Genomic DNA, 11522 nt, shown 5'->3' with positions numbered 1-11522 from the left:
TTGGCAATCACTCCGGGGGTGGCTCGTTGGCATTGAAAGTACTCATACAAGGATATTATTGGCCAACCACGAAAGAAGATGTCTTCAAATTTGTTAGGGCATGTGGTCGTTGTCAACGATTTGCTAACTATTCAAACGCCCCAGCAACGTCCATAACTTCGTTGACAAGTCCCTAGCCTTTTGCTATGTTGGGGATTGACCTCATCGGAGAACTTCCCAAGGCCAAGGGGGTGTGAAATATGATGTAATAGTTATTGATTACTTTACGAAGTGGGCAGAAGCTATGCCATTGGCCACGATCACAGTCAGGAAAATCAAATATTTTGTTTTCAATTCTATAGTTTGCAGATTTGGTATTCCATACAAGCTCATATCTGACAACGGGAAGCAGTTTGACAACAAATAATTGAGAAATCTATGTGAAGACTTGAACATCAAGAAGGATTTCTCCGCAGTCTATCACCCGCATAATAATGGCCAAAGAGAGGCCATCAACAAGATCATTAAACATACTCTGAAGTCCAAGCTAGAAGAAAATAAGGGAGATTGTTCAGAGCAAATGCCAATGGTCCTTTGGTCTTATAACACAACTCTGAGGTCGACTACGGGCGAGTCCCCTTTTATGTTAACCTATGGGTATGAAGCTATGAGTCCTGTAGAAGTGGGAGCTGAATCATTGCGAAGGGATTTATTTGTCGAGGAAGATGCAGAGGTTAATCAAAGGCTCCACTTGGATTTGCTGGACGAAGCTAGAATGAATTCCCAGTTGAAACTTGTTGCATATTAACAGAGAATTGCAAGGTATTTCAATAAAAAAAGTGAAGTCTGTGCCCCATAAGGCGGGAGATCTTGTGTTACGAAAAGTCATGCCAAATAATAAAATAGCTCAGCACGGGGTGCTTGGAGCTTATTGGGAAGGACCATACAGGGTTAAAGTTATACTTTGGAAGGGAACTTATCGCTTGGAAGACTTAGATGACAAGCTCATCCCTCGAGCATGGAATGCAGAGCACTTGCGAAAGTATTATCAGTAGGGTGCAGCCTTGGCCCCCTCGTTTCTACGATTGATTTTTATGCAAAAGACTAGTAGCAAATAAATTCCTTTTATCCTAGGGGTAGTATGTATGACTACAAACCTTGGAGCTAGTTGAAGGATAAAATTTTCAAATAATTTCCCCACGGAGCATAGTAGCCATGGGACTTGTGTAATTTTCACACTAAAGCGCATTATCAATAAAAGAAAAAAGTTGCATCAGTTGTTTGTTTGTTGAAATTTATGCTCTTAAAAAACTAGGGCACGCCCTAATATGGGAGCACCTTAATACTGAAGGAAAAGTTATTTATACTACACAAACAAAAGATATCCATAATGTGATATGACAGTTGAAGTCCATATATATACTAAGGGACGTGCTATGATAAATTTTGCTCGGAAAAATATGGTTTTACAAAAGAAAAATGGACAATAATGGTGGGGCTTGTTTTTTAATTTAGCTTTGAAAAATCATACGACAAGATATCGAGGCGCGCCTTTATAGTTAGGACGCGCCTCAAACTTCTATATACTTTGCAAATCTTGTCAAAGTTGTGAAGAAAAGTTAAGACAAAAATCTGTGCACAACAGGGCGCGCCCTGAAAGTAGGAGCGCCTTGAAAAATTTTATCCTTGAAAATTTCTATGTAAAGATGATAAAAAATGCTTACTTTTTGGCCATGTATTTATCATCTATGATGTTAGTACGAGCCTTAAGAAAAAAAGTGTTCTAGAGTTTATAAGGCGCGCCCTAACCACGAAGGCATACCATTCATTTGGTACTTAAGGAAAAACTTTTACCTCATATGCTTATTAAAAGAAATGAAATTGGATAAAGCCCAGTTAATTGTCAGATGCAAAATGAGAAGTAGCAAAGTATTTTGTCTTACAACTTTGCACAACATCAAAAGAGGGTTGGCTCCTCAAAGTATTAAAAAATTCAGTTTAGATGAAAATTTAAACATAGCAATAAATCAGGGCGCGCCCTGCGAGTCATCAGTTGGAGGATTCGATTGGAGAGGAATTGAGGGATCAACTTCAGGCGTGTCCTTGGTGGGTTCATCAGTGGGCGCGCCTTCTTCCTCTTCCAGGCCTAGCTCAACCCTCTTCTCTCGAATCTCCTTGGCAAACTCATTTTTGAACTATGCCATTTCAACAACAGTTTCTTCACCAAATTTCTCGAAGGTATACTTAGGATCATTCGCCACGAACCCAATCCTATAGAAGTGGAAACCATTGGAAAAAGCGTCATCTTTTATCATTCTCCTCTCCTTCATCCAACCATTCTTCTCCTAATCTTCAAGGTGATCAACCCTCGCTTTTGTCCCAGCCAACTCTGTGTGGAGAGATTCAGCTTTCTTGTTGGCTATATCAAGCTGAGAGGTTATATTTGCCACCTCATATAACGAATCGTATATTTTGATATTGTTTAAATGTATAATTACTAAATAATTGCATAAATAAAATAGGTTTGTGGGTTCTGTCAACTGGATATTATTTTTGTTAATATTTTAATTAATTATGTGTGATTGTTGGTGTTCGTGTATTAATTATGTAATTCGTTGTGAAGCTGTATTGTGTCACTTTTGTATTTAAAGGTGATTTTATTCAGGATTTATTTCCATAAATACTTGGGTTATCACTAAAATCATTTTTATGACTTCATAATTTTATTAATTATTTTTAGGAGTCTTTAAAATTGAGAAATCAACCTTTCATCAATTATTTAGCCATATATGATTTTCTGATTGTAATTATTTGTAAAATCTGTATTTAATTCCAAAATTCTTTAAAAATTATTAAACTCATATTTCTTTAAGTTTGGAATATTCCGAGAATTTTAAAATTATTTTGGGAATTTTTGAGATTAATCTCACCCGTGCGTTGATTCGTTTAATTGATAAACGCGGGTCCGTTGTGCGTTCTAAAAATGACTTGAAAATTTTGAAAATGTTTTATTAACTTTTATTTGTTCCGAGAATTTTTCAGTTGTTCGGTTAATTTTCCGGGTTATTCCAACCCGTAAATTACTCGTGAAATCGATATATTCCAGTGTAGATTTAGATTTTTACAAAATAATTGAATTGGATAAATATCTCGATCTTTATCATCTAATCCTCAATTTCTTTCTCCTCCAGTCTTACAATATCTCTTCCTCTTCGTTGTAATCTCCTCCCTCTCTTGATTTATTCTGTATTTTCCCTGATTTTCTCTTAAATCCATATCCCTCCTTCCCCTTTCTCATTCGGTTTTGGTAAGTATTCGATGCTGCCTGTTTTCACCTCTGTTGTAGGCCGTCGTCGGCTTCTTTCCGGCGAGGTGGCCTGAGTGATGTGGTGTGTGCGTTTGTAGTGCGTGTGTGTGTGCGTAATCGTGTATTTGTGCCTATTTGTTTCTGGTTGAATCCGGCGACTTTGTCGTCGTGGTCTCTGTTCTATTCCGGCCGTCGTGGCCTTGGTTCAGCCCGGGTAGTTGTTCTGCTAGTTTGATTTGTGTATATACGCATATACATGTATATATCTCAGTCAAACATCTGTTATTGTTGGGTTGGTCTGTTCGATGATTGTGAACACAGTTCATATACTCTGTAGTTTCTTTTCTCGGGTTATTTTGGCAAATAGTTCAAATGAATCCTTATGATTATTCAGATTTTTATTTTAATAAAGTTACTAATTAACTATCGGCGGAATTCGTGTGGAAACCCGAATAAATCGGGCACCGACGAATTCTACCGTCACAGATCTTGCTTCCGGCTACAAACCTCAAACTTTGTTACTCCCAAATTCCTCCGTCAACACTAACTAATCCTAATGCACCTTAATGTTTTTGACAAATTTTTAAACTATCTTCTACGTTTTCTGACCCGTTCCTGAGTTTTTATTACTAATCGATAACACATGTACATGTCATTTGTCAAATTCCCGAGATCCCGCAAAAAATATAAGAATTCAATCACCGCACCAACAAAAATGAATGAATTAGGTATTTTACGCTTTTTAAAAAATGAAAAAAGTGATAAGTAAAATATTTTTATTTAATTTTCTGAACATATATATATATATATCAAATTTGCAATTATTATTATTTGCTTTCACCTTTTTTAACAACTCGAAAAGCAAAATTATGAACTTATTTTACATTCTCGTAAATTTGTTTTCCTCCACTCCAATTTTAAAATTGGGTTTTATATCAAAATGCCCACCAGTCTCGTTAAAAAATATCAAACGACTACCCAATCTCCACGACGGCTCATTTAAAACACTATAATAACAATATATATCATTATGTTAACTTGTTTTTGAAATCTTAACGGAACCGTTAACTCACGTTTCTTTCTGCTGACTTGACAGACATGTGGATATGACATGGACAAGTGCATGCATCTTAAGAAAAACAAGTGCATGTATCATTATTATGTAATTATAATTGTGATCCACGACTGCCTCATTACCTGTAAACCTGATTTTGCCATATGTTCTGCTAGAATCGTGCACCATCAGGTATAGAATTTCCTATATCAAGATGATTGAATGTGTGTGACTGTGTTTGTACTGATGCAACATTCCTGCTGTGAGTTGGACTTGTTAAAAAATACTTAATAACATTGAAATTATTGGTTAGATGGCTGGATTGGAGACGATGAACGTTTGAAAAATTTCCACTTCTGGAGTTTCTTTACACTAGTTGCTATTACAATTTATCGCTCATGTCCCTCGTATTATCTAAATTAATGAGAGGTTTCATACTACTAATCTTTTCTTATTTTTTCATCTGTAGCAAACTTTGTAGAGCTACTCTATTACAGACAGAGAGCAAAAGGAATGCTACCAAAATTTTGAGTATAACTGAGCTCAAATTAAGAATTCTGACATAAGGTTCACCAAAATATAGGTTGTACCAAGACATAGGTTTCAGCAAATATTAAGTCCGCTACTGACCACAAAAAAAATAAGTTTAACAAAAACAACCAAATGGAACTGAACTTAATTTAGTCTTCTACGTTGACATGATTTTCTACATTGGCTTGTAAAGTGCTTCGTACCCCACTTTTCCCAGAACCTGATACATGAAATGACTGCTTTTGCTTGAAGCTGGTGTTTCATTGTTCTTTACCATCATATCTTCATTTAGGCTTGAGTTTGTCTGAGATACTTGCGTTGTGATGACTGGCCCTTCGTCAATAGGCAGCCCTTTAGTTTTTGACCTCCTAACAACCAACTTAGGCCTTGTAATCCCAACTTTTGAATTTCCAGCAGCTTGACCTTGTACATTTTCATCCATCTGACCTTGAGTTGCATGATTCTGACCATGAGTATTTTCACCTCCAATTCCAGCATTTGCACCTGCACTAATAGTTGGACATTTATTTTTCCTATGACCCCTCTATCTACAAATGCTACAGTGTTGAATCCTACCACTACTATATCTCTGCACCTGAGGAACATCACTTATAATATTTTTATTTTTTACCCTAGCACTACCACTCTCCCACTCCTCTCTTCTTCTTAACCTTTTAGGTCTACCCCAAAGCTTTTTAGGAAGCTCTGGTGGTAGTAAAGGTTCTTCTGAATAGTAATTCCAATATTCCTCTCCCTTAACTGCCTCAATACTAAAATTATATGATGCTAGATACATATCTCTTTTATAGTAATCTGATACAAAATATGTAGGTTGTTGCCTACTATCATGAATAGCGTCCACGACATGAGGACAAGGAATACATTTTATGTCAAACACTCTACAATCACAACTTCTTCTAGACAGATCAACTGTTACATCTTTTGTGCCACTTTTAACCAAATATTTGTTATCCCCATCCCAAGATGCTCTCCACTCCCTTGAATTTTTTACAGCCACATCTAGCAACTTTTTTATTCTAGGACAGAGCACCATATTGCTTGACTTCGTTTCATCTCTTTTTTCCTTGACCCTTGCCATAAGTTTAAAGTGCATCTCTTGCAATATTGTTAAAAGTGGCAAGTACCTAATATTTAATAAGTTAGTTAATATAATATTGTTAAAAGTGATGTACTGAAATTTAAAGTACAAACCTCTCATTAATAATCCATGAGTTATAACATTCTGACATGTTATTTTCTATGTTGTCAGCCTTGGGAGTAGTGGAAATAAAAGCTTTTGACCAGATTGCAGGGTTTATTTTTTTCAAATGTTCATGTGCAGGCTTGCAAATATTTAAGATCTGTTTCATTGCATTTGTATGAGCAACCGAGTGTGTGCTACATGCAGCTATCCAAAACTGTTTCTTAAGCAGTGTAGATGGAAATCTTCAAGATAAAATATAAAAAGCTAAGTACAACATAAAATTAGTTAAAGAGTAACATTGCATTAAATTAATGAAATAGCTTACTTTTTTCTTAAATTGCTGTAGATATGTCTAGTGCAAAACCTATGTTCAGCTTTAGGCAGGAGTTCTTTAATAGCATTCTCAAGTCCCTAAAAAGTCACCATCAAAATTAAGAATTTACCAACAGAAAAATGAAGAAATATAGCACTTAAAGGTACAAATGAGACTTACTTTCTGCTGATCACTTATAATAGTGATTCCATTGCCATTTCCAAGGTCCAAGTCCTCTCTCATCAAATCAGTGAACCACCTCCAAGAGTCAGTGCTTTCAACTTCCACAACTGCATTACATATTGGGTACATCTAGTTGTTACCATCTCTGCCTACTGCACTTAATAGTTGGCCTCCACACACTGTCTTTAAAAAGCATCCATCTAACCCAATAACCGGTCTACAACCTGCTTTCCAACCCTTCTTTAATGCAGAGTAACATATGTACATTCTTTTGAACCTATTCACATCGTTCTCATTCAATCTGGTGCCACAAATCTTCACAGTATTGTTTGAATTTATCTTCAACAGCTCATGTCCAAAGTCCCACACTCTTGAGTAATGCTGCTTCAATGAATCATGCACTCCTTCCAGTGTTGTTTTTCTTATTCTCATTGCTTTGATCCAAGGAATCTCAATTTCCATTTCTTTTCTTATTGTCTCGATCATTTCCTTAACTTTCCAAGTGGGGTTCTTTCTAATTCTGTCACCATACTGCTCAGCAAGATATTTAACAGATGTCAATTTGTTCTTGTATGGCTTAGTACAGAGATGGTCATTGAGTAAGGTTCTTATCTCCACTACTTCACTATCCATCTTTTTTCTCACCCAAATGTAGAATGGGCACCCATCTTCACATTTAACTTGACATCTTTTTGGATCATTAGCACCAAATTTTAATGTTCTTCTTTCTTTAATGCCATACTCCCTCACCATTGACCTGAACTCATCCATATTTGCAAATGCCATTCCTGCCTCCCACTTTATCTTTCCCAATTTTTTGTGGTTGGATAGTCTAATGACATGTCTTCTCCTTTTTTGGTTTATAACAGGAGGCCCGACATACCCTATCTTGTTGTTTCCATCTTCACTTGAAGACCCAATTGACCTTAATTCATCAGAGTCAAAGTCTGATTCATCATAGCCTTTCATGTCCTCCTTAACAGCCTTATAATTCTTCTTGTTTTGAACAAACTCCTCGTCACTTGCATCATCAACATCTGAAGGTCCACTGTCCAATTCCTCAGTTTCATCAGTGTCATGCTCATACTGGTATGCAGGGTCCTCGGTATCACTATCATCACTTCTTTCAAAATTAAACCCCAGCTCATCATCCCCGTGATGTCCATCATTCCCACCATCCACACACCCCAGGTTACTATCTCCATTCAAATAAGTCTCAATTACTTCATCAGTTAGTGAGCTATCAACAAATACTTCAATTTTACCATATGGCTTACATAAATCCACCATATCATTTATAGACTTATCGTCATATAAAATCCTAACTCCATTTGTAAAATCATGGCCATTATTCTTAAAATATAGTAAACAGTTGGGACTATAATTAAACATAGCAGCCCAATCTTCTAAATTCCGGAACGATAACAAATCAGTATCCACATTTTCAACTATGTCACACTTTCCACCGATATAATAACATTCAGGCTGGGGAGCAAATTCACCATGATGATTAACCTCTAAATTCACCATACTTGACATACTGTTCCATCAAAAAGTTAAAATCTTAATCAATTAAAACGAACTAACAAACAAGACTTCGTTCAGTCGGATAATATAGCAACAAAACAACTTAATACAAAAAAAATACATACAATCCATGAAAATACAAGACAAACGAAGCTCTCGATAACATAGTAAAGTGCATAAACGAATGAACCCAATAAACCATAATACATACCTTACTTAATCGACGTAATGGACCAAATAAAGATTAGTGATCGAGCTTTAATCGCATACTTAGACTACCTTAAACCATAATTGGTTTTACCCCAATTGAGAACAAAGTGGGATTTTATCGGTTCAGGTGTCTATATGTATTGCATGTATATTGGCTTTTCCCTGTTAAAAATTTCTTTTTGATATTTTTTCTCATATCCTTTTGACGTGTTAAATTAATGATTTTATTTTTCTTTTTATTTGTCCATGTCATATCCACATGTCTGTCAAGTCAGCAGAAAGAAACGTGAGTTAACGGTTCCGTTAAGATTTCAAAAACAAGTTAAGAGAATGATATATATTGTTATTATAGTGTTTTAAATGAGTTTTCGTGGAGATTGAGTAGACACTTGATATTTTTTAACGAGACTGGTGAGCACTTTGATATAAAACCCTGTTAAAATTTGGAAATAATGTGTAAGTTTCATGAGAAGATTGGGAATAACGCGATAGTAATAGCAAAAACATGTATGGTGCCCGAGGGCTGAGGGTATACAATTTTGTTTCTAAAAAAATACTTACATGTACAGGAACAGTACGGAAAACTGTAACTTTGGCAGCCTTCCTATTTCTGTCGATCTGATATCAACGTCTACATCTTTATCACCACATCTACATCTTTATCACCACAAACTACTGCATATATCTTGACCATTCAAATATATACTTCAATTTCGGTCCCATTTTTTTACTTGATTTGTCTAACATGTATTTGATAAAATTAAAAATCGGCTCTAATATTAATCTTACAAATAAAATAATGAGTGTTAAAATAAATGTATTATATAATTAATTAATTATGATAATTTTAAATAAATATTGTGAGCAAATATTTTTTGCAATTTCAAACTCTGGAGTACACATAAGGTTACTAGTAACTTATTCACCCCTTTAAATTGTCATGCTCATTCAAGTTTTATACTCTGTCGTGCATAATTTATTCTACGTTAGTTTTTTTTGTACTTGTACATATATTTCTTATATTTAAAATTTTCTGAAAACAATAATAAAATTTTAATGCTTTACATGATTAAATATACCCATTAGACGTTGATAGAACTATATGTAAACATCACAATAATTAAACTTTTCAAATAAACACATATGACAATGTGATGTAGTGGTATTACATTATATATATGTGAATGAAATATATGAAATTCAAAATTCATGAATCACATAGTTGAGGACGGATGGATAGCTCAAATGGTTAAAAACTTATTATGTGTCGTCTTAGATGAATAAATGTGAGAAGAATTAAATTTACCATCAATTATGCACACACAGATCTCCATTTTATGGTCTTATTATGAACTCATGGGCTTAAAGGTAATTTTCAAAAATTAGTATAACAAATAATGACACATACGTATATGTTGGCAGCGGATCAATTGCAAATCAAAACAGATTCAAAAATAATTAGTGAATTGAAAAAGTTAGGAGGGGACAATTGTATGTATAAAGTTGACCATTATACAAGGACAAATCAAGTTTTTTTCTTGTGGGGGTAGCGAATAGGACACGGAGTACAATTCATGGGCTCCAAATTAAACTTAACCACATCTTTTTAGTCCAACAGTCGCCTGAAATTATAATTAGTCAACCTTAAATAGCAAGGCCATGACAAAAGTGGAAATAATGAGATCAACAGGACAGGATACTAACAAACAAAAGTTGCTGAATCTCTCCAATTTGCAGTTCTCGATTCGGAGTAGTTGGGAGCAATCAAAATTGCCGTCCTTTAACAACTCATATAATACAGGTATTGATGATCTTTTGAGTAATAATCTTATGGGAAATGTTAATATCTGGATATTTTTCCCCGATTAATTATGATTATGATGCTTAATTAACATAATTTATTTAATTACGTGTAACAAATGAAAAAGATGCTTAATGAAAAAAGTTCCGAATCTCATTAGCATTTTGATATTAATAAATTAAAAAGGTTTCAAATCTCACAAACGATTTAAAAAATACTAAAATTTTATATTATTAGTTTTGAATAGTTTTCTAAAAGTAGGTGATTAATAAGGATTAATTAGTTAAAAAAATAAAAAATCCCAATCTTTTTTTTTTATTTTTTTCTTTCACTAATCTTCCCTAAGTGAAGAATTTCTATCCGTTTGATTAGGTTTGGTGTGTTTTTCCGGATCTACAGTATTGGAGTTTTGAGTTGGCTTTTTCTTCGATTCAAACTGGATTTATTGGAGTCGAGAATTTACGGTCGATCTTGTGATTCTGATTGTCAGATTTAAGTTTTTTATTTTATTTTTCATTTATTTCCGTTTATTTTTATTTCTATTTTTGGCTCGTATTATCAGGTTATTTTCTCTTCTCGGTGCGATGTTTGTTTTTCGCTTCTTGATTGTAAGCGGAGTCTTGATTCACTGACGAAATTTTGTATAAAATCGCATTTCTGGTCGATAGCTCAAATAATAGCTACTTCGGGATATGATGTATTTTTATATACATCATTTTCAAAATATCGGTTAACTGTCGCTTCACGAAAATAGTCGATTACAATTTACTGTTTGTTCGACTCGATCATTGTTGTGATACAATATGTCTTTTTATTAGTGAATTAACATCTTTGTTCTTAAAAAAACAATCTTAAAGTGTAATTAATAAATTTATAAATTGTATCGAAATCAAATATTAGTCTTATTTTTCAATTACATACATTACCACAATCTACATTTATTTCTTAATTTATATCATCTTATTTTTAAGACGAGTTTTAGAAATATATCCAATTTTATTTTAAATTATTGAGACATCGTAACGTTAGAAATCGTACATTACCTTTTAAATTGTCAACATCAAAATTTTACTATATTTTAATATTTTAATTATATTTGATTTATATAAATTACAATTTATTTATTGAGTTTTACTATAATGTGAAGAATTGGAGATGGATATATCATAATAAATTTTTTTGATATTTTTCATACGAAAAATTAAGTGTTAAATTTATAAAATATAAAAATAATAAATAATTAAATAAATAAATAAAATAAAAATTGTACAATTGATTAGTACATATTTATTATTTGTAATATATAAAAACTTTATCCAAGTCGAATCGAGTTACCGAATTCGAGCTAAATAAGCAGTCCAAGTCAAACAGACGAAAAACTCGGCTAAACTTATTTACTCATCCAAACTCATT

General features: G+C 33.8%; 1 protein-coding gene across 1 annotated transcript; it reads right to left on the bottom strand.

Moving 5' to 3' along the window:
* Positions 1–5046: 5046 nt before the first annotated feature.
* LOC141711742 (uncharacterized) lies at positions 5047–6700 on the bottom strand. Its single transcript, XM_074514412.1, has 5 exons — positions 6569–6700; positions 6401–6486; positions 6084–6317; positions 5503–6016; positions 5047–5415 (listed from the first exon to the last, which is right to left on the bottom strand). Exons 1-5 carry the CDS (start codon positions 6698–6700, stop codon positions 5047–5049), a joined length of 1335 nt encoding a protein of 444 aa, XP_074370513.1.
* Positions 6701–11522: the final 4822 nt, after the last annotated feature.

Source organism: Apium graveolens, chromosome 1, assembly GCF_009905375.1.
Source record: "Apium graveolens cultivar Ventura chromosome 1, ASM990537v1, whole genome shotgun sequence".
NCBI lineage: Eukaryota > Viridiplantae > Streptophyta > Magnoliopsida > Apiales > Apiaceae > Apium > Apium graveolens.
The sequence above is the reverse complement of the archived record's forward strand: the minus strand, read 5'-3'. Positions and strand labels throughout refer to the sequence as shown.

Excerpts from the sequence above, each read along its gene's own strand:
- LOC141711742 (XM_074514412.1), bottom strand. The coding sequence starts at position 6,700 with ATGTACCCAATATGTAATGCAGTTGTGGAAGTTGAAAGCACTGACTCT. Across the intron at positions 6,017-6,083 it reads TCATGGATTATTAATGAGAG|GTACTTGCCACTTTTAACAA; the intron begins GTTTGTACTTTA and ends ATTAAATATTAG. Across the intron at positions 5,416-5,502 it reads GGGAGAGTGGTAGTGCTAGG|AGGGGTCATAGGAAAAATAA; the intron begins GTAAAAAATAAA and ends ATTTGTAGATAG.